The sequence below is a fragment of the Poecilia mexicana genome, unplaced genomic scaffold (assembly GCF_051168715.1).
Source record: "Poecilia mexicana isolate PSO_F unplaced genomic scaffold, ASM5116871v1 scaffold_11, whole genome shotgun sequence".
NCBI classification, from domain to species: Eukaryota; Metazoa; Chordata; class Actinopteri; order Cyprinodontiformes; family Poeciliidae; genus Poecilia; species Poecilia mexicana.
In genome coordinates this window covers 17004671-17031312 of record NW_028263380.1, presented here as the reverse complement: position 1 = coordinate 17031312, position 26642 = coordinate 17004671, and the positions used below count along the sequence as shown (strand labels likewise).

Genomic DNA, 26642 nt, shown 5'->3' with positions numbered 1-26642 from the left:
AAATAGAAATGTATTTAAGGTGTAAAGACATAAATCTGATTATAACCACTATATTGAGTTATTTTCTGTTTGAGCAAAGATATTAGGTCTTTACCTTTGACACTGTTTTTCATCACAAAATTGATTTCCAGTGTTTCATTCAGACGTTATCAGAAGAGCCAGTTCAACAACATAGTACCTGATGAAAGATATGGCTCTCATTTTTTAGATGGATTAGGAACCGCGAGTATACCTACCAGTGTGAGAGAAACAGTTTTTTAGGAACTATGATGTCTTTAGGATAAGATGGTGCTGGAAGGGTAATTTTTCTACATTTAGTTGCAAAACAATCACAAATTTCAATGCATTTAAGAGGATTGTGTGTGACAGACCACCATAGAGCATAAATAGAAAGCTGAGAAATGTGGCATGAAGTTTTATTCATCCTCTTCTTACTTCTCAATAAAATCTGTGGAAAACAATTTCTTCCAAAAATGTAACTAGTAAATTGATTCCATCTATGTAGTTTAATCTGAGTATGAATACGGCTGTTCCAATTCTCAATAGTCTACTAGCATCAAGAAACACTTCAGGCAGATCCAGGTAACTGTTGTGGAAAATTACAAAGAAACCTGAGCAACCTTTTTGGGAAAAAAAATTAAGTACTAATTTACTCTTTTTTTTTTGAGTAATTTTATTGTGAAGTATTTCTACTCTTACTTGAGTTAAATAATACTCTACTCATTATGAGCGACTTCTCTGAATGAAGAACAAGTTTGTTTTAACCAAAATAATTACCAGACACAGACACTAGCCTGCAGCTTTTTGTTTAAATTTGATCAGTTATACGTTGAAAAGAAAATGGATTTTTGCCTGATTTTATTTTGTAATTTTGTTATTTATATGAGTTGTTTTCATTTTGAGCTTTAAAATATCAATATTCCCCATATTTTTATACTTTAGTCTGATATATATATATTTTTAAATATGATGTGATTGATGTTTTGATCATCAATCATTTCTGCTACCTTCTATTACTTATTAAAAATGTTACTAAGTATTTTAGTAGGCTTTTTACTAAATAATTATTTCACTCTTAATTTCTTGAATGGCTACTTTTTATTTTTTACTTGAGTAAAAATAAGCTGAAGTAATGCTACTCTTGAGTACAATTTTTGGACACTAAATATCAGTGCCTTATAATGTCTATGGCGCTGTTCTAGCTTTGTAGTGGTGAACTCTAATCTCGCGAGACTTTCTATTCCCATGTCACGTGACGGGGGCTAAACAACGGCTTCGTTTCCGTGGACGCTGCAGATGGTGCAAAAGCAAGTTTGGATTTGTTTTAAGTGAATGATTGATCATTTAACCATCGCATAAATTATACAACGGGCATAGAAAATGTTTTTTAATTCAATTATTTTTTAAGTTCAAACCAAATGGCGTAGCTTGTGCTGCGTGCTGCCCTGCGTGGTCCTCCATCGTGGTGCAACGGTTATCATAATTTTACAACGTTTTCTATTTATCGCAATCTTGGATGCTAAAGAGTTTACGCCCGATTACTTTAGAGATATAACGCAGTTATAACGTGTTTAGTTGTCCTTTTAATAATGGATAACTAAAATTTTGTGCTTATCTTACAGTTTGATGTGGATCTGAGCTCGGTGAAAGCATCAAGATGGAAATGAAAATAGAGCAAGTGGTTGTTGGAAATGAAATGAAGTCCACTTCTGCAGAGACCAAATCTGACCCTGTGGGCGACCCGGAGTACTGTAAGCTGATATTTACTGTACTATCACTACAAAGAACATGTAAACACATAAGTCTCCTTTGTCTTCTTTGTAAGCTTTTAGAGTATAACCTAATATTGGAACATTTTAGGCTGAATTAGTAACCTTCATTGGTCTTCTTCTTTTTCAAAATATCTCTGTTCATGAGTGACACCTGTTTATTAAGGTGGACTTCCCCATTGCTTGCCCCATTGATGTTTTTATTTTGTGTTATTCCCTCAAAGATGTATTCTTAAATTCGGAAGAGGTGGTTGAAATGTATTCTTTGATATGTTGTAGAAATCAAAGTTCAGACCTAGATAAAATGAAATGAAGTAAAATGTCAAAGAAAAAATAAAATAATTAAGAAGGATATCATACTGTCTCATTCACTTAGAGACATACATATCTAAACCGACTTTAATCCAAAGTTAAAATTGATTTCTACAAAATAATGATAATTAAAGAAAAATATTTAACGTAAAGTAAGTGATTGCATAAATATTCACCTGTTACAATCAGTGTTTAGATTAAGTTAGTGATCTCCCACATGCATTTTAGCAAACTGTAGTCGAGTTAATCATTCTTTATTTGTAAAACCAATGAAAAAAAGGTAAAAGGAAAAATGTAAATGTGGGTGAATACTTTTAATAAACACGTTACTAAACATGAACTACTTTCTAAGTCTGTCGTCTGCACTACAGATCACCATGAGAGTCTGCAGTGTTTCCATTGCCTGATCACTTTCAGAGACCTCAAATCCAAGGAGAGACACATCAAGAGGAACCATCGGGACGAGTACAAGCGTCAACTACAGCAGGTATAAAAACCATAAAAATGAAAAATGTCTCAAAAATATTTCAGTAAACTCTCCAATCCATATAAAAAAAATTATAATTTATCAAAATTTCTACCCCAATAAAGTATTACCCTAAAAATTAACATTAGTATCAAATAATCTTCAGTGAAATTCAGGTGCAGAAATTTTTAAGAAATTGTTGGGAAGCTAATTAAAAAAAAAAATAACACATTTACTACCATACCATAATTTTGTGGATGTATTATTTGTGGGATAGTACTGTTATAACAAAGTTGTAAGTTGTTTATAAACAGACCTGAGTAGGGATTATGATTTTTTTTAGTCCAAAATTTGAGCAGCCTTTTACCTGCATATGCATGTAGGTAAACAAATATGTTAAGTTAATTTATTTCAGTAATTGGACTCAAAAGGTGAAAATCTTAAACAGGTGTTTTGCACATGAAGTGATTTATTTGAAGCACTTGTTTCTGTAAATTTTGATAAATGGAATTATAACTAATAAAACCCCAAAATAAGTCACAAAAATAAGAGACCAATTAAAAAAATAAATGTTTGTACAGAAATGTGATGTTATGGTTTAGATATTTGGAGTAAGGACTAGTGACCTGTCCAGTAGACCATTCACTGTCGCCAAATTTGCAACTTTGTCACTAAATTTAGTGACTTTTCAGCAACCGCCAGTGACTTTCTTCTGAGGTTTGGGAGACTTTCTCATTTAGATTGCAGTGTGTGAGTAAGTCCAGCCTATTGTTGGGGGTGTGAGTGCCGAAGAAAAATAAATATGTAATGTACTCTGATTACTTTTCCCTGTAGTGTTAGCACTCCATGAAAGAGCACAGAGTTATACAGCCTTATACTGGTGAAAATAATTTAAACTTTAGGTTGTCAAAACTAAAACCAACTCCAGCTCTTTTCTTTGGACTGCCAACAAAAGAACAGATAAAAAAAGTAACTTTGTAATTGAATCACGCAATGGTAAAGCTGCCGTTGACCCTGCTCTGCAAAAGCTGTAAACATTATTCAAAATTTATCATGTTGCTTTTGCACTATCATGTTTTTTTTGTTGCACTAAAATAAATCATTGCAATTGATTCACAGCCTCAGTCACTGATTCACCTCCTCCAATGTCTGTGCCTCAGATAACTGTCTTTTAGGTATATTTGATATTATGCAAGACTGATTTATGTAGTGTAATTCAGGAAAATAATTTATATTACACAAACAAATTTAGAGTAATTTTAATCACTTTTTGTCTTGCCAACTTTTGATATTCTCTTCTTCTACTCCCCATAAAATATGCAAATTAGGCAGTGATGTCATCTAACAACTTTTAGGACAGCCCATAGGTTTTTTTCTTGGCAACAGTGAGACCATTGTTGACATCCTCCACAAAGAGGCCTAGGAAGCTGGCTGTTTAGTGCTGCATCCAAACATAATGTTAAAACATTAAGTAGAAGGAAAAACTATGGTTGGAAAAGTAACCATACAAGTAACCTACAAGGCTCAATACAGCCATGTTTTTCCGTGTTTAGTTTGAACAAGCTGCAAATTTGTTAGTCTGTTGAAGCAAACTATTGAACGTTAGTTCAGAAAGTTCAGATGTCTGATTATTTGCTTAATATTAATTTGCTGCCTATTTTAAGCATCAGCCTGTTTCCATTCATCCATGCATGCATACTCTAGTTTCATGTTCTATAATTAAAGCCTGAACACAGCACACCTTTATGCCACAAATAAATAGTGAAACTTGAGAAAGAACAGACTGAGTATTAAGAAAATATGAGTCTGAAACAGGAAGGATTTGCATTTTTTTCAAATTATTTTCTTTTTGCAGAATAATACTCTGTTCATGTGCTACAAGTGCAACAGCTCTTTCTCCACGACTGCGGAGCTCAGCCAGCACCAACCTACACATTTTACCGAAGAAAAGCCATTTTCCTGCTCGCTCTGTCAGGAAAGATTCAGCACGTTTACCGAGGTTGAAAAGCTGCTTCTTCTAATGTTTTACATGTTTGCCATAAATTGTGAGCTGTGCTGATCGGTTGTCGTCTTACAGCTGAACCAACACAGACGGAAGGATTGCGGGGAGCGGCGTTTTCTTTGCGTCGACTGCGGCGCCAGGTTCCCCGTTCCCTTTCGACTCCGCAAACATCGCATCGCAATGCATCCCGAGAAAGAGGCTGCAGCCGATGACGTCGACATGTTTCAGTGCTGTAAATGTGGTGTTGTGTTCCAGACGGAAGACGAGCTCCTGCAGCATCAGGAGGAAACCGCTGACTGCGATCTTGAGGAGTCACGTGGCAAAAAGCGGGCCTGTGAACCTACGCTTTCTTCCGAAGAGGTGGAAGTTGATAAGAAAATCAAGCAGGAAGATGTTGCAAAAGAACACAGTGACTCGACTTCGTCTGCGAAGTGTAAAATTCCCTGTCCTGAAGACGACTGTAATTGGATGTTTGCCACAGTTGAAGCTTTGCGAGCTCACAAAAAAGAACTGCATCGCTCTCGTCCTCTGAAAGCTCCCAGCTCTGAATACCCCTGCCTTACCTGCGGGAAGAGCTTTGCAAGAGAAAGTACTCTAAAGGCTCATCAAAACTCCCATATTAAGACGGAGAAGGCTGTTGAAAAGAGATGATGGAGGAGGAGAAAACTTCCTCCTTTGGTGTCGTATCATCATGTCATTCATGTTGCTTGGTGAAGAATTTCAGCATGATATTTTAGAATAAGTTTATGAAGCAGAATTGTGCATCACATTGCCAATTGTTTCAGGAACGTTATTTATTTTTTACTTTTAACCAGGGTTCGAACGGGTACTTGAAATCCTTGAAAATTCTTGAATTTCAATTAGGTGCAAGGTAGTGGAATGTATTATAAGCCTGGTGTATTATAAGCCTGGTGGCCCGCCAGGCTTATAATACATTGGGGGAAACCCTGAGGCGTTTTCAAGGTTTGGAAAGTGCTTCATTTCTGTAAAAAAAAAAAAAAAAAAATCCTTAAAAGTGCTTAATATTGTATCCGCACAGTTTTGTAATAAACATTTAGGAGAAAAAACTCCTTAACTGAAAGTCAAGTGATTATTGATGCCGTGTCTGAGCATTTAATTTGAGCAAACCAATGTGTTAAATGTAATGAATATTTATACTCACAATGGCTCAATAATTTAAATAAATTTGGCATTTTATTTGTGTTAAAGTTCTTGAAATTGGGAGGTTTATTTTCTTAAATTTGTGTTTTGTTGTCAGACCAATCAGGTGTCTGAGAAAGAATTTTCAAAACATAACATTTTGTTAATTTAGTTTATTTAGTCCCTTACATTTAGGATACTATCACAAAACATTCATAACGGTAATAAATGATGCCATATAATAGTGAATTGGAACTGTCTTTAATTCATTTGTATTGTTTTATTGGAAAAGTTTGAAAGATTATCTTGAAAATGCCTAAAAAGTGCTTGAATTTTATTGTTGGAAAAGTGTACAAACCCTGCTTAACAAAATTCCCTACACTGAAAACCTGCCCTTCTGTGTGTAAATAATCAGGATTTATTTTTTACAAAGCAACAATCTCATAAAAGTCATTGTTCATGTTGCCTTCGTTTTATCCTAAAAGTTTGATATTGATAGTGAAATAGCAAAGTGATTCTTCTTTGGGTTGTGGGAAATACTTTGTAGTTAAGTATTTGATTTTAGCAAAAATGTTCAAACGTGGCATTGGCACTGTATCTCATAACATAACCATAATAAAATATGTTTAAAAAAACAGCTCCATTTATAGAACTCTGCACCAATAAGCGTTTTTTGTCTTTATGTTTCTGCATCAAAGTAGTTGGTGTCACTTCAGAGTTTACCTTAATATCAATTAATTCCTTATGATGCAAATTATTTTGTGAAGTACACCACTCCTTTCTGAAACTAATAGCATGATACCATGGGTATGGTGCTCTTTGGCTTGTGGGCTTATTTTCTATAAATATGACATAAGACATCAATTTTAGTTTTATCAGATCGCCAGGTCATCACTCCAAAAATTAAGGACTCTGTCTTCTGATTTGAGCAATTTGAGCTTTCCCAAATTGTTTAAAGGCATATTAATCCTTCTGCATGTGAAGAATTTGGCTAAACTAATATTATTCCTTGCTTGCTTTCACTAAATAAAAATCCAGACAATGTATTTATAATGAAAAGTTTCATATTGATATGTATTAAAGTGGGTGGGACCTGTACCCCGTTCAAGCTTAAATTACTATTATTTTTCTCTGCTATGCCCAAATAAGACATTTTAGACAAATTAAGACCAGTGTTTAAGTGAGCCTGGATGGAAGCATTTCAAAATAATTTATTTTCCACAATGTGGAATTCAATCACTATTAATTCAAAGTCTGTGATTATTTTCAATATGTTTAAAAAGCAAACCAAACTCTAGCTGTGTCAACAGCAATGCATTCATGCTTGAAATGTTTTATTGTCATGTATGACTTTGTTTCCATTGTTTATATCACATTTAATTATTTTATTCTTTTACTACTATTCAATTTCTCTGTAGTATCTTAAAAATGACATGAAAACATACAGGTCTTTATACTGTTTATTTTTTATAGTATTTTATACTTTTATAAAAACCCATAGGGACAAGTGTTGCAAATTAGCTCACTATAATACAGTTTGTCAGTGATTGTGTGTCTGTCTCTATCAGATAAATTTGATAAATAAATAAATAAATAAATAAATAAATAAATAAATACACAAATTCATGACCTGCCTTTAAAAAAAACATAAGAAGCTCAAACATATGTTAGCATTTTTAGTAGAAATCAAAGTTTTCAGCCTTTATTTAAGCAAATGCTATTTCTATTATTTTAAATTCGTCACACAAGTAAAAACAAAAAAACTAAAACGAAAACAACAAAACACCAAAAACAGCTAATTTTAAAAGCAAAGTCGCCCACGTCGTCGAACGTCGAGCAGCTCCGGCGACGTTCGTCTACCCATGATGCACCTATCTCGCGCCTTTGCATCGAGGAGACCCATCTTGCCTCGCTCACCGCTGCAGTGATCCTCTGCCCGCGCGCTGTCTCCGTTGTTGTAGTAAATATAATGGCGGCCTCGGGAGGTGGATTATCGTCTCCTTCCAGTACCGCTGGGCTGAGTTCTCAGGCACCGCCGGCCCGGGCTCGCTTCCCAGGACGTCCGTTAACGGGTCGCAGCAGGCTGCGCTCGGGAAAACGGACCAGACGCGGAAGATTGGGCTCGGACTACGGAGAGCTGGTCGCAGCCGGGCCGAGGCCTGTCAACACCGGCCTTGCGTTCGGTGAGGATCCGTCCCTGCTGCGGCTGCTGGGGGTGGCTGAGAAGCACGGTCGGCGGAGGGATGTGGGCTTCGACTCCAGCAATAGCGAGGAGGTGAGTCGGCTAGATGGAAAACCGTGCGATTTAAATTCAGAATAAGCACTCCCTGCGACGTTAAAACACAAATTTGTTATGTTTGTTATATAAAGCACAGTTTAGCTTATGTGCAGCTAGCTAGCTACAAACATAACACATAGTAGCATTGTAGCACGAAGCTGTTTGCCTGCAGGGAATGTTTCATATGGGATTACTAGCGATTGTTTTCGTGTGATTATTCTGCATGTATTAATACTCTGCTGTGCGGAACTGGTATAGGAAGTAGCATCTGAGGTATAAATATCCGTCCAGTCGAGTGTTTGCTTTAAAAGCAGATAAGGCGGAAACTTTGGCGGTATGAGCACAGCAGTAAAGGCTTTTTGTTGGTGGCAACCATTCTTTGGCATCCTGTGAATATAGGTTTTTCCACGCGGGTTTGCTAAGAGCTGCTCTCCGGTGATTTTGGTCGTTTAAACGTTTTGTTACTTTCCACGTTGGAGTTTATGTCAGCTGACTGCTCGGTGTTTTTTAACGTCAGCTGAACGTCGGCAGCAGCGGGAGGAAAGCGAAGGTTTAATTAACCTTATATAGAGTCTGTGAAGCCAGTCCTACAACACGTTAGGAGCATTTCAGAGTAAATTGAAGGATGTCTGCAGTTGGTTAATGATCAGACAAAGGCTAGGAAGGGTTTCATGTTAATCCTTTTCTGGCATCAAATCGCCTGCAAAGAAAAGTTGATGTTTTCTCAAGGGAATCGTATTTTGAGTTACTGTAACAACTTACAATTTGTGTCAAAATAATATCTCTTGAAGATGCTACTTTAATTCATTCTGGTAAAAATGCTAACAAGTTTTTTTTCTTTAATTCAAAATTATTTACACCATTCTCTGTAACCTATGGACACTCTTTTGTGTAATTGCTGAGCTGTTTTTTCTACACATTTTTGACCATTCGTCTTTGTATTGGACTACAAATCTTTGAGGCTAGGAGGCCTCCTTGCCATCACCCTAATCATTAGCTCCCTCTACAGATTTTTTTTGTACTGGATTCAAGCCAGGACTCTGGTTGGGCCTCTGTAAAACATTAATGTTCCAGTCAGAAGAAACATGTTAACTAAATAGAAAGATTACCTTAAATGTAAAGCTGCCTAATTGTATATTTACCATAACTTTTAACTTTTTTGTTTTTGTTTTTAAGGAGTCTAGTGTTGGGTATATCTTTGTTGATTGTCTCTACACGAACAAATACTGACATATCAGACCTTTTCTCTTTATCTATTGAATAAATCACATCTAGGAACTCCCTAATATGTTCATTGTTTCAATTGATCAAACATGAGTATCATCTACAATTCACTTTCTTAGTTTAATTTAAATTATTTTAAGGTTGGCAACAAATACTTCAACAATACATTCATACAACAGATAAAGAAGCAAAGAGAAAAAAGAAAGCAAAGCAATGAAATAATTTTATATCTTAATTTTCTGTTGATTTCAAAACGACCACCTTTATCAAATAACCTGCTGGATATTTTGTTTTATTTGTTTTAGTAATCTGAGGGGGGAAATAACCAGAAGGTCAGACCTTTAATGAAACTGGAAAATGTATCGAACAGGAAAAACTTGGTCAGTTTTACAAAAAAATACAAAACAGAAGGTGAGATGACTTCCATCTGTATGGACACATGAATCCTGCAGTCAGATTGGATGCAGTAAATTAATGTCTTTCCTGTCTGACATCAGAAAGACTTTACTGATGCAATCTCTTTGGAGTTGACTGAAATAGTCACATGACTCTCGCTGGTAATGATGCTCATGTGCAGCTCTCCACATCTCCTGATACTGTGCCGTGTTATTTGTTGCTGGATAATTCAAGAGTTTTTACTTCTGATCACTCTGAAGATTGTTTACATTTGAGATGGATGTAAGTATTATGAATTATCGGCTGCTGAGAAAAGTAATTAAGGAGTCTTTTTGCTAACTGCAGCTGTCTGCAGATAAATATCTATCCTTACTAGAACTGTGCATTGCTTCAGAAATAAATTGTGGAAATCTTGCAAACTGAAATTTAAATGTTGCACAGGCAGAAAAAGTGTGAACCGTTTAGTTTACTGCTGAGTCACAAATGGGGGAAAAAAAAAAAAATTTCAGTTGCTGTGTCAAAACTACAGTGATGAAACAGGGGAGTAACAGCAGAGAGCCAGGCTGCAGATGCTGAGATGCAGTTTCTGTTGGGCGAGTACCTGAAAATCAAATCATGAAGAGAACTGACTCATCTTCAGTAACATGCACATTTGTGGTTTATCGGGTAATTTCAGGGACAAACAACAGAACCGTGCTCAGATTTTAGTGAAATCTGACCCGAGAACATTTTCACCTTCTGAAGCTGAACACCAACATAAATATATCACCACTGTGAAGTGCTGTTGGTAATTTAATGTTTGCTTTATTTTCCAATTGTTGTGATTTTTACCAGTAACTTGGCAAATGCAGGATATTTTTGCATTATAATTTGGATTAAAAAATTATGTTTCCTTATATATGTAATGATATTAACATTCATTATTTAGACACAGTGTTAAATTGAATAAAAATAATAAGTTGGAAGTTTAAAAAGTAAAAGTGTGTTTATATATAACTAAGTCTGCTGCAAATTAACTGCCTATGAAACAGTGTACAATATTTATTATTCAACATATGAATAATATATGAATAAACTACAAAGATGGTAGAATCAGTGTGAACAAAAGTATTTTCTCTTTTTTCCAACAAATTTATTAGAAAGAAAATTAATTAATATTATAAATTTATTTTAAAAAAAGATGAAAAATTTTTCTTATAAAGATCATAGAGTACAGTTTTGTTTACATATTTGAGAGTTGATTGTATCATGCTATGCTAAATGTCACACAAGCTTTCTAACTATGTTTTGAAGTTCTTGTCTGAAGCTCCAGCAGCTATTGATAAAATAGTGTACTTTTTTCTATTTATTCCAGTTTTATCTTTGCACACACATTGCATATTCTTCAGGTAATTGTATCGCATTTCAATAGTTTTGCAGGCAAAACAAACTTTCTTTATTGTAATTGGAAAATTGTTTTTCAGGCTCTTAAAACTCAGCCTTTTCAGTATTTTTTTTTTGCTTGTTTTTACAAAATTTTAATTGTTTTACATGCAGGTGAAGAAGTCGTTTTATTTTACAACGTGTTTCTGCTTTCTTTGATCCAACACTAATTCAGGGCAGTTATTTCTTTATTTGTTCAGTACTACTTATTGTAAAGGATTATCTGTCTGTTCACATATAGCTTCAAAGTCTGCAGTATATGTGTGTTTTGCTGATGCTGGGGCGATCTTTGCATACTGAAGGGGTAACTTGCTGTTAGTTTATGCATTTAGCAGTCGCCTTTTTCCCAAAGTAACTTACAAATGATGATACAACTCATTAATATCAAAGCTAACAATTAGCTACTTAGAAGAAAAACTAATTAGTTTGTTTCTGGGCTAAGAGCAGAAAAATGATCCAGAAGCCTTCATCTTTGACTCGGTTTGGAAATGACCAGCTGATGTATTTTCTGTGTGTTTTGAGCTAATCAAATGCAGGAAAAGCTGATAAGAAGCAGCAGCTGCTGCCACTGAGGCCTATCTATAAGAATATCTCTATGAAGAGTAAAAACAGATAAGATGTTAGAAAAAAAATCCAAATTCATTTGATCATTTCTACAAATAGATCTGAAGTGTTTAATTCATTGTGATTAATTGATTATTAAATTAACTGTCTATTAATTTAGTAATAGTTAACTTGAGTACAGACTCAAAAAAGGCTGTATGCTGATATTATCTTGTTCAAAAATGACTTGTTTGCAAATTTAATTTATTTCTATTGTACAAAAAAGGATTAAATGAAAATCTTACATTATGTGCTAATTTTTTTTTTTATCTGATTAATCATCAGAATAATCAATAGATTGTTAGTTTGAACCTAAGATGATATTGTTGTCGTAAAACCACAGGTGATTTACAAATTATCTGTCCTTATCTCAACATTTCCAAATACTTTATTCTACCATCTATAAGGTTTATTTTATATTTTCTAGGAGGAAGATTTTACTGGTTTTGGGAGCTCAAGAGTTTGTCCACCAAAACCTAAAACCTCTGTGTCCAAGAGATCGGTGAGCCAAGCCAAGCCGCCTCAAGCTTCAGATCCGGTGCTGGAAGCAAAGCCTCTTATTGGAAAAATTATTCCCAAGACCCCAAAACCAAGTCTGATTGGGAAAATTGTACCTAGAATTTCCAAGGAAGGGCTGGATGTGAAGGAGAGCCCAACTAGAGACGAAGAATTGCCGAAAGTGGTTATCAAAGTGCACAACAAAGGGACAAAAGCCAAACATGTAGAAAAGCAAACATCGGCAGGAGAAGGAACATTGAAGCAAAGAGCAACCAGATCAGGAAGTCATGCTAAACCTCATGAAACTGAGTCGAGTGTATCCGAACCGGTTGGAGATGAAGAACATTCTGACTGGACGGATCAGGCTGAAGGAGAAGTGTTGGCGGACTTGGAGACGTCTCAGGCAAAAGGATCTGAAAAGCTTAAAAGCGGTTTTCAAATGGGCCGGGGCGCCGCCATCTCCTTGACGTCTTTTCACAAACGTCAGAGGATGATGAGGATGGTTAAAGGTTTGGGTTCGTCTCCAGAGGCGGCAGCCCAGAGTGAAAAAGAGGCGGGAGTGTCGCTCCAGAGCAAAGCTGCAGAGACTTCAGGGAAGAGGGCCCACAGACGGCATCGAGGCAGATTTTTGTTCGGATATAGGCGCAAACAATCAACGGATGCTTCTGTTAACAAGCGGCCGAAAATCGCTCGGGTTCGGACACGGCATGTGTTTTATACCTACATGCCAGAGCCGCTTCCAGCTGTGGACGGTGTCGAATCGCAGGGTCAGAGCATGGAGCCACTGGAGGACGAGACAAAGCTATCACAAAGCTCTAACAGCTGTACGACTGTAACGAGTGGACGGTCTTCCCGCATTATCAAAACCCCAAAGAGATTCCTTAACGAGGAAATCATCCCGTTTCCAAAGGGTTCACTGTCAACGTGGCTGAAAAGTCAGCAGAAGGATGACACAAAATCCACTCTGTCCGTCAACGAATCAGGCTACGACGGTAGCTCACAGTCGCTAGACAGCTACCCCAAGTCGGTGTTGGACAGCTCGTTGCTTGAATCAAGGATCTCATCCAAACCCAGTTCAGGCGCGAGTCACGTCGAGATCTACAAAAACTTGAAGAAGCTGACATTAAAACTGGCAGAGAAAAAGAAAAGCCAGTCTGGTTTTCAGGAGGACCATGGAGACCAGGACGACGGTTTGACTTTCCCAAACAGGAAGAGACGGAGGTCCAAGATTATGATGGAGGAAATGGACTCTCCAGGAGTTGTGAGGAAAGTGTCTGTGGTGGTCAAGGCAGGCGTGGAAATTCCTGAGGAAACTCCAGCAGAAGACATGGAGAATAACAGTGAGTATCTTATCCGCTGTATTTCCTCCTCTAAAAGATGTTTAAAAGTGACTTACTATGCTTCCTTGAACAGGATAGGTCTATGGGTTACACAAAGCCATGTTCATTACATTTCTTTGCACAAAACCATTCTGAGATAATGAGATTTTATTCTGCTCAGTTCTGCCTATTTGAGCTTCTTTCAGATCGAGCTGCTTTAGGGCGTCCTGTCTCTTTAAATCAAGCTGCTTCTGGCCACGCCCCCCAACTCAACGTTTACACACACAAATAGAAATGGCTGCAAACACATACACAATTATTTAACTGTTCACCTTTGAAAAGCATTTGTAGAGCCTCCTGCACAACCAACAAGAAAGTAGCAAGTGGTTTCTGAATAGCGAGTCAGCAACATAACTTTTTCAGCAGCCATTGTAGAGCGCACAGCAGTAAAACCAGCTAACCAAACATGCTAGAGCTTCACTAGGGATGCTAAGTAATGGGTTGACTTCTGTCTGGGTTGCTAGGTAACCAGCTGGGCTTCGCTGAGGTTGCTAGGCAAGGAGTAGTTTTTGAAACAGCTCGTTTTCCAGACACCAAAAAAACGTTAACATTTTGCCAAATATGGCCAGGCGGTTTTTTAGAAGCAATAGAAACCCAAATGGAAATACAAAAACAAGCAAAATGTTAATTTTGCACTACAGGTCCCCTTTAAAACAAAATATTGTCTAAGGCTCTGGTCATAATAAAAGGATGCCTTTCCTGCTACGAAATCGTGAATAATCTACCTTTTTTTTGTGCCGTCCCATAAAGAAGCAGCAGTGACGGAGGAGCCCGGTTGTGATGTGCTGGAAGTGGGTGGGCCGAGCCATCGGCTCGGTCTCAGTGGAGCTAATAAGCGGATGCTGCACCTGCTGAAGAAAGCCAAAGTCCAGCTCATCAAGATTGATCAGCAGAAGCAGCTCAAGCTGTCACAGGTAGGAGCAAAAATCCTAGCTTTTGAAAATCAATGTAAAAAAATATATATATTTAAAGAGAAAACTGGCAAAACAGACAAAGTATTACATTAATTCGACATCTTTTGTTTTCTGTAAAACATCAGTAAAGCAGTTCAATGTTAACACTGACATCTGACCCAACTGATAAACGAGAAGTGAAAATATTTGCTCGTGCACTATCTGATTTGCCCTCTTTGTTTAGTCTGATTATATCGAGGGTAAATCACACGGCTTCTTTTTTCTTTTTTTTTAGTTAAAAAAGTTTAATTTTACTGCACCTGTTTCTAAAAGCATGTTTCCACTTTGTTTGGACTTTTAGTTGAGCTCAAGGGAATCACAAGTGCCAGTGAGTGGAAGGAGGAGGAGAAGGAGGAGAGCTGGCCTTTCTCCTAAAGAGTACAGTCCCCAGGTAATGTTTTAACACCAGATACACACAGTCATGTTGTATCCGTTGCAGTAGCTCTCAAAGATATTCATACAGCTTGGATTTTCATTTTTCTCCACAACTTCCACATATTTTATTGGGATGTACTATAGACCAATGCAAAGTAGTGCACATATAAAAGGATACTTCCTCCCACCCCCAAAAACTGAAATGTCTTACGTTTCCTTCTGTTTTGTAGATATGCACTATTTTGTGTTGGTTTATCACATGAAAACTCAATACAACCACAAAATTTCAGCTGAACTTGATGTGACATCTTTAAATGCGCCTAAGGAATATAAATACTTTTCAAAGAATCAGCAGTGTCACTTCCTGTATCTATTCATATTGTTGCTTATTTTTTAAGTCCCGATTCTGTCTCTCTGGGTTTGTTGCAGTTGGTAAAGGACTATCGGGACTAGAAGTGCATCTAGGATTTGCACATTTACAAATGTCAACATCACTGATTCCATAATCGGCGTTTTAATTCTGCTTGGATTCGTTGGCTTGTGTCCCAGCTTTTAACCTTTGAGTCTGTGTGCAGGAGCAGCCGCTCGGCGGTCCCAGGATCAAGCATGTGTGCCGGGCGGCCGCCGTGGCTTTGGGTCAGCCCCGTGCCTTGGTCCCGGATGACATTCCCAGACTCAGTGCTCTACCGCTTCACGAGAGGGAGGGCATCACCTTCTCCCCCGCTGCAGAAGGTACTGCTCATCACCTCACTATCTGCTTTTTACCACATACAACAAAGGCTGCATTTAATATTTTTTATGCATTGGGATTGGATTACAAAATATAAAAGTTGAAAAGCATTTAATGTTTGTATCAATATTCTTTATGTGTTCTGGTAAAAAGTTATTTCAGGCAAATTAAACTTAAGAATCTCAAGAGTTCTGGTTTTGTTTTCAGATGAATCAATAACAAAGACGTTAATGTTTTTCTCTACATTTTGACTTTCTTTCTGGTTTGCAACCAATATTTTTAAAATTTAGTTTTAATTTTGAAAGTGTCTTCAGATGTTTGCTGTAGCAGTAGATTATTTTCAGTCAGTTATTGACCAGATTCTGGCTCTACTATTTTCGGGAGAAATTAAGTAGTAAATAATCTAAATATAGTTTGGTCATAATGTTCCTGTGGTTTGGTTCTCTGTTCATGTGGATGGGTCATTTATTTTGGTGGTAATTTTGCAATTTAACAACTAAACTCACCCAAATTTATATTTTGTCTTACTGTGGATTAAGCAGGTGTTTTTTTTTTTTTACATCTAATATAAAATCTGATCTCAGATTAGAATAAACAAACATTTTTAGTGACTTTATTAAATACATTTAAGAAACAGAATCTTGAATTTAGCTGTTTTATTTTTGTTTTGTTTGTACTGTTTAAAAAAATCAATCATGTTCAACAATTTTTACTATTTTGTGTTGATAATAGACTGTCAAATGTTTTTAAAGTACAGTTTTGTCCTTAGATGTCATGTTTAGTGTGACTGGTAAATAATCTGTGATGTTACAAACTTTTTAGTTTTCTGAAAATAAATCTGAGGTGGTTTAGGTGTTATGATGACATTTCTGACCTCCATCACCTGGTTTAGTTTGTACCTGAACCAAATTACCTGAAGTCATATTTCATGGTCTCTAGTAACAAAAATAGACATTTAGATAAACACTTATTACTAGATAATGTCTAAACGTAACAGTTTTGCTATATATATTTCAGCATGGTTAGCAAGAATGTTGTTCTTTTGAATTGTTGTTGATGTTGTTTAATAGCTTTTGTTGGTTTGCATGGAGTGTTTAAAGTTTAAAATTAGGTGAATGGACTTAACTAAAGATCTGTGAAATATTGCATTGCAACCTGCAGTTTCAAATCTCTGCAGCTTTAGGGAACATTTATTTCTCAAGTAGTCCACAACTATTGAAGTTTTGCCCATTTGATTTTGATTTTATTCAATAAAATTTGTGGTAAAACAGAAAATGGAGGAAAAAAAATGCTTCTGTTTGAGGCAATTTAGCATTTTGGCTAACAAATGGACCTAAACTCAACAAATCTACTAGAAATATCCAAGTAAAGGAGTGTGTTATATGTAGTTAAATGATCAGTGTGCACAACCACACACACAGGTACGGTTCAGGCATTCATGTTGCTTTTCAGTACCAAACATCTGTTTCTGCTCTGAGAGTTTTTGTCTGTGGGTGTAGTTGATTAAAATGCTTTGTTATGATTTTGCAGATTTATATTTTCTTGTGTATAGTGTAAAAGAAAAACCACACTTAATATAGTGTGTGTTTTTACACACTATACTAAGTGTAAAAACAACAACAAACTACAGAAATATTAAATACAACTTAAAATATGATCAAGATGAGCACAGTTTTGTTAGCGACTCTCCAAGCTAATTTGCAGAGGGGAAAAAAATATTTAAAAGTTCAATGTCTAAAAATATTTGCCAGCAAAAATATCTTTTGTCACACACAGATTAGCCACCGCTGTTGGAAAGCTTTACCCAACACTGGTCGAGTGAACTTCACTCATAATGAGGTGAGGAAGTGCTGCTTGACAAATGAACTCACTGAGGCGCTGTGCATTTTGGGACTCAGTCCGATCCCAGGTACACATCATCAGAGACAAAAAACAAACAAACAAGAAGTCTCAGGAAAATAGTCATCAGACTTCAGACAAGACAGATGGACAAAATGGAGGAAAAGACGAGAACAAGCAATTTAATATTTTGACTTCTTGGATGTAGAGCTGGGCAATGAGGCTTAAATATAATCAGATTTTTTTTAAACCAAATTTGATTTACAATTTTATCCATTTTTTTTTCTGCTTGCTTTCTTTTCTAAAAAGAGATAGCAAATGACAGAAAATATGTTCAGAAAGTGGCTTTTATTTCACTCTGTTGTACAACAGACTATTAACACCAGGCTACAAGAATGTTTAATTACAGAAATACAGTAATAGTAGCATAAAAAAGATGCAATTTCACCAGAAAAAAATGTCTTAAAATTATGAGAAATATTTGTTTTAGTGAGAAAAAGAATTAGTGATCAGCTCAGTTCGTATGGTTTTATCTTAAAGTAGAAAATAATTTAGCTATATATTTTTAGATGATTATCAAAGTGTAACTTCACAAGATGCTCGGCATTCTTCATTTTTATTTTTTTATTTTTTGTGTTCTCATAAAATTACTGCTCTATTCTCTTATGACATTTTTCTTATAATACACAAAAAAAATCTAGCCTGGCTTTAATACTCTGTCGTAAAGTTGACCCGATCGACTCAAAGTCCAAATAAATAGAAACTGTAAAACACGATTGACAAACAAAATGGCGGCTCCAGATGTTCCGACATCACTGAACTTTTTTAATGTAAGGAGTGCATTGGTGGGGGGGCGGAAATCCAGATTTTCCAAAAATGAAATCTTCAAAACCAATAAAAGTGAATTATCATCCAGCTCTACTTGCATGTTTTTATATGAAATAGAGAAACTAGAACATCTCTCTTTTATTAAGTTCCTGTTTGGTCATATAATCTGTTATCTGAATATGTCGCCATCTTTATTTTATCTAATTCTTTTTTAAAACAATTCAAATATTTGCAGTGGCTCGGCCTCCGAACCAGCATCAGGATGATTCTTTCTGTCTCTGTTTTGTCTGAAGTCTCATTTATTTATTTTGTTTCTCTTGTGACCCGATGCTTTTTTTTTTCTTTTTGTTTCCTGAGGCTACGTCTGATGATGTCTTGAGACCGGATGTCTTAAAATGTACAACGTACACTGAACACATATGGAGGAAAGGGCAAAGAGTGATGCTTGCACACGGTTACTGTAGATGCATTACTAAAAACAACAAACCTCTGAATCACTTCTCATTTTTAATGTCCAAATAGTTACTGCTTACCAAAAAGGGGAACTAAGATGTCCTGATTAAATCTCAAATGTTTTGAAGGATTTTGTGGGTGACTTTACAATTCATCCAGCCACCCAACTTCATTAAAGAGCTTTATGTCGTCAGGCAGCCAGTAGAAACATATCAGCAGGAAGCCTACTTATCGGACAAAAGGCTAATCAATGCATGTAATGAAGCTCCAGTCATCGCCTCCTGCAGGCTGCGTGAAAAGCTCTGCCATCCCCTAAACATCCAAACACACATTTAAAGCCGACTCAACGCCGTATCGACTCTTTACCCCGTCCTCCTCTGTGTCTCACCTGCAGATGTGGCTGATGATGATGACGATGATGGTGACATCTCTGATCAGGGCAGGGCACAGTGGGCTGTCTCTCAGGAAAGCATCCAGCGCAGGAGGCGGAAAAAGGGACACAAGTTCATAAGGAGGAGGATTCTGAGTCAGTATTTACCCGGAGGAGTCCGCTCCAGGCGCTGCGGCGTCTGCACAGGCTGCCTCATCGAGGACGACTGCGGCGATTGCATCAATTGCCTGGATAAGCCCAAGTTCGGCGGGCCCAACACCAAGAAGCAGTGCTGCATGTAAGTCGCGTTTAAGTCGCCTTGCCACTCTGGTTCATGTTCACCGCATGCTTGGAAGTGACTTGCTAACAAGGAAACAGCATTTTCATCTGATTTGCGTTTGTAATGTGAAATTTTATTTAAATTTTCTGCGTAATTTTTTATCATCTAAGCAGGTGTTTAAGTTATTTAACCTGCAACATGTGGAAATTCATAATCCTGATATGAAATAACCATTGCTTTTTTTTTAAACAGTTTTGTTATGTTTCAATCACAAACTTCAACACAAAGTAGTGGGTAATTTTGAAGTGCAAGAAAAATGATAAATAATGTTCTATTTTTTTAAATCATATAACTTTTTATTGGCCTTTTCCACATTTGTTTACATTTAGAGCGTCTACAGCTCTGAAAATCAATAAGAGGCCACTTAAAATGATCAGTTTCTCTGATTTTACTTTTTATAGGTTTATGTTTGAGTAAAATGATCATTGTTTTATTCTATGAACTACTGACATGTTTCTGAAATCACAAGCAAAAATTTAGCATTTATTTGCAGAAGAAGAGAAATGGTCAAAGTAAGAAGTAAGATGCAGAGCTTTCAGACCTCAAATTATGCAAAGAAAACAAGTTTATATTCATTTAGAGAAAACAATAGTAATGTTTTAACTCGGGAAGAGCTCAGAGATCAATAATTGCTGGAATAACCAGGAGGTTTTAATGGGTTTCAGTGCAGTGGGCTCTTTTTCCAGAGCTGTATCTTATAACTTTCAACACTATATAAAATAAAACTTTTGATTGGGAGTTATTCCTCTAACAGTCCGTTCTTCGTGTTCTTTCTCTATTTTTTTGTCACCGTCTTTCGATTTTCTTTTTCATTTGCAAAATACATCAGACTGGTGTGATAAACATCAATTTACCTTACAGTTCAACACATTTACAGATGTCCACAGAGGAATTTTACTTTCAGCCTTTTAATGTTGTTTTCCCCGTTTCTTACACAGATACAGGAAGTGCGACCGAATCGTGAAAGCAAAGATTCACCGCACGCTAAAACCACTAAAACGTAAGTTTCCTAGTAAGATTGGAGTGGAGTTCTAATAATTTAATCTTTTAAATTATTGAATTTAAATTAATCGTGATGCTTCTTTTCTCAGTCCGGTCGAGGTTGTATTCAGGCTCAGCGTCCGGCAGTGATGTGAACGGCGGCGAAGAATCAACGGCGCTCGGAATCAGGAAGCAGTCTCTGCGTAAAATCAAGCCGCGCTCCTACAGCAGGTTGCTAAAGTCCGAATCCGAGGAAGAGGAGGAAGAAACGGAGAACAAGGCGGGCAATCCGAACGCAGCTGCTTCGTCACGCCAAGGTAACAAACAACGTAAACTTCTTGAAAACTAAAAATGCTTACTGTAAGTAGTCACATTTTTAAAAAGCTTTCACCACATGTCAACGTTTAAGATCAGAGTTAAAGGGAGTCGTTTTAGCATTTTGAGTGACATCATGTCCTGAAATTGCTTTACATAATAAAAAAATAATATATTAAACAATTACAAAACATTACATTTTGTCCAATTCCATCTTCAAAATCATGAAGCAAATAAACATCAAATATATTGATCAATGTTCCAGTTATTATTAGTCAGATTTAACTCTAATCAGGTGGGTTTGTAGCCTTGGTTTGAAGGAACTCGGTGTTTCGGCGTCTTTGCAGTTTTCTGGAAGTTTGTTCCAGACATGTGGTGTATAGAAGCTGAATGCAGCTGGTTCTATTGTTGGTGTTACTCTGCTCAAAGGCAATAAAAAAGGGGATTAAAATTGACCAGATTGTGTAGTTTGTGCTGATTTTTATCTGTATTAAATGTATTTTTTTTGTTAAACCAAAAGAATAATCTTCATCTCTTCTGCATCTTTTGTGCCATCAACTCCGGTTGATGATTTATTTTCAAACATACTTCAGTTACACTTTTATTTCTGAATTCTGTTTTGTTTTCTTAGTCACTAAAACTGACATTTGAGTTAAAACTTCAGAAAAATATATTTCTTTTGTGTAACAAAAGAAATGAGAAAACAATTTCTGTCAGTCTTTAAAACATATTTTTTTCTATTTGAGGAACCAAGATGGAGCTCAAATAAGGGAACCTCGTCCCTTCCACCCTCATACTGAACTTTATTCTGATTTTAGTTTTCTCCTAATCATGCATCTCTGCTGTATTTTTTTGTGCTCTAGATGGTGTTTTGCAGCAGGACGACCAGTTCACTGACTCCAGGAATCGTCGGGGATTCCCCAGAAGACAGAGACCGTACAAGGTAAAGACAACACCACCGTCCTTCTTGACGTCTACGTCCTCCCTAATTAAGACTGGGCCAAATTGTATTTGTTGGAAAATGCTTTCCTTTTTTTTCTTTAATTAATTTATTTTTGTTAACGTCTTAGGTTCTTCATCCATGGTGAAATTAGATTTTCACCCAAATAGCAAATATTGTTTACTATTAAGATAAGAGCAATTATTTCCAAATAATACATTGGCCAGGACTTCGTTACTCAGTTTTTCTTCTTTTTTTATATTCACAATCTATTTTGAATTAACTGTATCTTTAAAATTAAGTGTTACTCATTTTCTATTTAAAGTAAGTCTTCTGCATGTAAACTATTGATTTCCAAATAAGTTTTTATTGAGACTTTATCAATTCAAATCCATATAACTTGATAAAAAGATGTATTTACTAACATGATTTTTGTCTGTTAATCTTACCTCCTTGAATTCTTGAATTTGTCTCTCTTTTATTGGAAAAAGGCACTTTTAGCAGTTTCATTTATTTGTAATCGACCTTAAAATGAATTCATAAGGTTTCTTTGTTTTAAAGTAACTGTTTCTTCTTTTAGTGTTTTTTTTTTAAAGTTGGATATTACTGGAGAATGTCATTTATATTTAAAAGGTGACCCGATAGTATCTAAACCTAACCAACAATTATTGCAAGGTAATAATTGAAAACTTGCAGAAACCCCAGAAAACTTGCTGAGCCCGGTGGTTGGGCGCTAGGTCATTCATTCAGCCTGCCGTGTTTTTGAGTTTAAAAATATTTAAAATTCACTAGAAATTTGAAAATACCACTCGATAATTACGTGTTATTAAAAGATTGGAAAATGAAAACCTGAACACCAACTATAAAGTCTTAAAAATGCAGTAATTTTAAAAAGACTAATAAATAAGTAATGCATAGCCTGGTGGGGGCACAAGTAAAGCCTGGTGACCCGCCAGGCTTATGATACACTGGAGGAAACCCTATATTGTGAAAGTTGAATTAAAGTTTGCTTAGTTACTTTAAGGGGGGGTATTTTGTTTGGGGTTTTTTATAGCACAAAGTTACTATGTTACCTTCAGGTGATATGAAAATGCTGTATATAAATCAAAAACAACTTAAAAGAAATTTGACTTTGCATCATAGCTGTCTCTGTTAAAATGGGCCTCTGTCTCTTTAAGAACCCCTCCCTTCAGCATTTCATCACAACAATTCTTCTGCCATCCATTGGTGTCGTTTACAACCGTTTGCATCATGAGCCGAGATTCAAAGTTCCGCTGGGTTTTCGCTAATTGCTGCTGCCGCTAGTCTGGAGGAGCTGGGTGGGGAAGGTGTGGTGGAGGGGTTCTCTGTGGGGCGGGAACTCGGTTGGGAACTTCAACTCCAAGGAGCTTTGTGAGCGAAAACACAAGGAGCTCACGTTTTTCCCCTTCAGGTTTGTTTTTGATGAGGGAATAACATCATAACATGATATAAAACTCAAAAAAGTCGATTTTGCATAATACCCCATCCCCCCTTTAAACACGCTGTTATTTTTGGCTGAAACTTTTTGCTTTTACTTACCCCCTGTTTTAAGAATCCCCAAAACTAATCAAACAATCATGGAATCATGGGCTGTTTGGCATGTTTGCTGTTATCTTTATTTGATTCTTCCTGATTAAGACACTTTATTTATTTTTTTAAATCTATATTGCTTGATTCTCCTTCACTGCTTTTACGTTCCTAGCCGCAAAAAAAAAAAAAAAAACTAAAGTAAAAACTTCCCATACATTTCAATCAAAAGATTCATCTCCTTTATCTAATTAAACAGATTATAATTCAGATTGATTAATTGCTAATTACGACAGGATTAACAGACTATGACCTCAGTTCTCATCTGAAGTCGTTTACTGAATCCTGTTCTTGCATTAGCATGTTTACTTTCTTTTGATACAACTTGATAGTTTTACTCAAACGATTTCACTTTGTGTCTCACTTTGAACTTCATGTCATAAGTTTTACTGACTAGTGTTTCAGCTGCTCTCTTCTAAATGCAACGCACAACACAGCAGCCAATGCAGTCTCAGTTTTATTAATATAATTCTAAACTGAAAAATCTGTTACTGTGATTGTAAAGAAAAAAAAAACGCAGATATGCTAGGGGAGTAAAATAATGTTCAAGGGCTTTATTATTAGTCTTTAAAGTATTAGAATATAATAGAAACATCCTTTATTGTCCTGCAAAGAGGAAATGCAGCAACAGTTATAAAGGTTCACACAAAACATTCTTAAAGTGTTAAAAACAATATAATTAACAATAACAACCATAACAATGATAATAATATGCTGTACAAGACTTAATACTGTGCAGTTTCAGAAGTTATCTTTTCAAAAATGCACATAATTTGCATGTGTGTTCAACATTGCAAAAGACAGACTATTTACAATACATGAGTGCAGAAAAACAGATGTGCAGCAGAAATGTTATTAAAAATGAGTAAAAACAGAGCAGGTGATTGTGCAAAAGCCAGCATGCATGTAAACACTTAATTGAGTTTGTTGGGAGCAGTGATGTTAAATTATTACACTGGAAAGCAGGCCATGATTTAAAGAAATGCTGCGTAGTGTGCTGGGGATGTGGCGTAAAATAAAACACCAACTGCATTTATTAGGAGTCGAATATAATCAGGATCTCCTTACAAATAGCAGCTTTTTTCCATATTTCACACCAGATATATGTGTACCGTTGCTGACTGCCTTTTCTTAACTCTTCTTTGCCTTTTATTCCTCTTTGCTAACACTTTATGCACCACCCTTTTCACCTTTCCTCTGTCGCTGCCGCTGGTCGTCGCCGCTGCATGCTACTATTAATAGTGTAACTATGGAACCCGTCTTGCTGGTTGGCTTAGGCAGTCCCCTCCTCCACAGGCACAGGAGAACGCAGAAGAGACACAGCGCAGAGAAACTTTCCCCGAATCCGGACGGGCCGGGATCCCAGTGCCGACGCTGCAGAAGCAGCTGCAGATACACTTGTACCGTCTGCCTGCGTACATCCTGAAGACTGGCTCCCAGTCTTTGCCGTGGCAGATGCCTCGGTTTGTGGAGCCTTTAACGCAGCCTCCTGTTTCACTACCACCGCGTAACGGCGCAAACTCTCCTCCAGGGTCGCTGCAAACTGAAATGCACCCTGCGTCTGTGTTGCCATCACCTCCCATTGCAGACTCTCCACAGAAATCTCCACCATTATGTTTGCCTGCACCTCCTCCAACTCAACAACACCAAATAGCTGTGGAAGAGGTTTTGCCTCAGGCGTGTTCTCAGGGATTTGAGTCGGAAGCGAAGCATCCAGGCGCTCTAATGGACGTTTGCTCGGCTAAAGCAGATAAAACTTTCCCAAATCTTTCCTGGACTTCTAGTCCAGGCAGAAAGTTACAGAAGCAACAGGAGAAGGAAGATGCGCATCGGGTGCAGCATGAAGAGGACAAGGCGGCGTCTTCTGTAAAAGCGACCAAGCTGCAAAGCTGTCCAACAACTGATCCACAATATGTGCTTCGTTCCCAGAATCCTCCTGAATGTGCATCAGTGAACACGCAGACAGGGTTAACTAACGGCTTTCCCCAAAAGGGCGTGTTGCAGCACAAGCACAAGATCCGTGTAGACTTTAAGGTGAGTCGTTGCTCTCAAGACAACGTGCATTCACATTTTTAAACCCTTTTTATTTTGGCTAAATTAGGTCAGGTGCTTTTCTTAATTCTAATTATTAGATTACAGTTTGATGATTTGCAGCTATTGCATGAGCAAGAGGTAAATGAAAAACTGCCTTGTAAAGGTAAAAATCTTAAAAATGGTGTTCCCCTTTACTCTGTTACCCTTTTAAAAATTTTAGTGCATTGCATTCAGTGATCTTACTAATAAAGCCCAGCTTTTTATAAATCTAGCAGCTTTGTGGAAGCATCAGAAGTTAACATAAACCATTAGTGATCATTGCAGATTGTTGGGATAAATTTATGGAGAATTTTAGTGTTTTCACACCCGATAGTCCAGTAGACTTAGTTCAGCTGGGCACCAAAGTTGGAACATTTGTTACATTTTCAGCTGGGGCGGTTCGCTTTCACATCGCACTGTGTCAAAACAACCAAACTATTTTAATAACCTGTTCCCCTCTCTCACCTGTGGTGGCGCTACACCAAGAAACACTGAAGGAAATGACACAAAAACCTCTGAAGAAGACATGAGCACAACTTTTGTCTTCCTGACATTTAAACAAAAGTGCAGTGGAATCAGATTTCTCCTTTATTGTGTGTTTGTTTTAATTGCATTTACCCAGAATACTCTATGCTATAATCTGCTTCCTGTCACGAAAATTAAATCTTCAAAAACCAAACTTTCGATTAAATAATGAAATCAATTTATCGCCCAGCCTGACGTGCTGTGTGCTGTTTTATCTCATTGAGGTTGATGGCTGCGATGTGAAACGGTTCAGGAAGTGAAAACACTTTTGCAAGGCAAAGTTTCTTCATTTTCCACATGCTGTGTCATTAACACACGTGGAGCGTAATGCTAACTTTTGTTGCTGCAGCACGTCAGTGAACAGATGGCTCTTATTAAACATTTAAACCAGCAACACTGTAAAAAAATTGACTCATCTTTGTGATGTTTGTGCTATCTGCCCTGCGTCCATCCAGGAGGACTGTGCTGTCCAGAATGTGTGGCTCATGGGCGGCCTCAGCGTTCTCACCTCCGTCCCAACCACTCCTCAGCCGGTCTGCCTGCTTTGCGCCAGCAAAGGGAAACATGAGGTACTTCAGGCGCTAATAAACTTTATTTACTAAAGTTTATTGAATGGGTGTCATACTTATTTTTGTTTTGGGACAAATCAAGATCATGAATGTTCTTATAGCGACAGTCGTTCCAGAATGTATTGATAAAACCCATTAACAAGCTATTAATAAATAACTGTCTCCGCATTATTAATATAAGTACTTTTTTCGTATTTTCACATTGTCCAGTCACTCCAGGATTTTAAGATTGCGTTTGTTTGTTTGTTTGTTTT

At 36.8% G+C, this 26642-nt stretch overlaps 2 protein-coding genes and 1 long non-coding RNA gene across 4 annotated transcripts in view; all 3 read left to right on the top strand.

Annotated features, from left to right (window-relative positions):
- Positions 1-1199: 1199 nt before the first annotated feature.
- LOC106919956 (uncharacterized) lies at positions 1200-6341 on the top strand. 2 transcript variants are annotated; one of them, XM_014990652.2, is made up of 5 exons: positions 1200-1307; positions 1623-1751; positions 2453-2568; positions 4403-4546; positions 4625-6341. In XM_014990652.2, the coding sequence occupies exons 2-5, from the start codon at positions 1658-1660 to the stop codon at positions 5198-5200; spliced, it is 930 nt and encodes a 309-aa protein (XP_014846138.1). In that variant the 5' UTR covers positions 1200-1307; positions 1623-1657; the 3' UTR covers positions 5201-6341. The 2 variants fall into 2 exon arrangements, with proteins under 2 accessions (XP_014846138.1, XP_087866435.1); XM_088010309.1 differs by having other exon boundaries at positions 1229-1328.
- Positions 6342-7164: 823 nt separating this feature from the next.
- Positions 7165-26642, top strand: part of kmt2ba (lysine (K)-specific methyltransferase 2Ba) — a 37900-nt gene continuing 18422 nt past the window's right edge. The window contains exons 1-11 of the mRNA XM_014990638.2: positions 7165-7964; positions 12040-13450; positions 14240-14403; positions 14744-14833; positions 15393-15549; positions 19062-19335; positions 20316-20377; positions 20469-20675; positions 21537-21616; positions 24518-25255; positions 26275-26388. Of these exons, the coding sequence (XP_014846124.2) occupies positions 7659-7964; positions 12040-13450; positions 14240-14403; positions 14744-14833; positions 15393-15549; positions 19062-19335; positions 20316-20377; positions 20469-20675; positions 21537-21616; positions 24518-25255; positions 26275-26388 (3603 nt within the window). The 5' untranslated portion in view covers positions 7165-7658. The remainder of the gene's footprint in view (positions 7965-12039; positions 13451-14239; positions 14404-14743; positions 14834-15392; positions 15550-19061; positions 19336-20315; positions 20378-20468; positions 20676-21536; positions 21617-24517; positions 25256-26274; positions 26389-26642) is intronic.
- Positions 21624-23641, top strand: LOC148156438 (uncharacterized). Its single transcript, XR_015764636.1, has 2 exons — positions 21624-23524; positions 23606-23641. It is a non-coding gene; the product is annotated as an uncharacterized LOC148156438 (long non-coding RNA).

What these genes read in the sequence shown, in the direction of transcription:
- LOC106919956 (XM_014990652.2), top strand. Translation starts at nt 1,658, where the DNA reads ATGGAAATGAAAATAGAGCAAGTGGTTGTTGGAAATGAAATGAAGTCC. An exon ending in TGTGGGCGACCCGGAGTACT is followed by an intron (nt 1,752 to 2,452) that starts GTAAGCTGATAT and finishes TCTGCACTACAG; the next exon opens with ATCACCATGAGAGTCTGCAG. An exon ending in GATTCAGCACGTTTACCGAG is followed by an intron (nt 4,547 to 4,624) that starts GTTGAAAAGCTG and finishes GTCGTCTTACAG; the next exon opens with CTGAACCAACACAGACGGAA.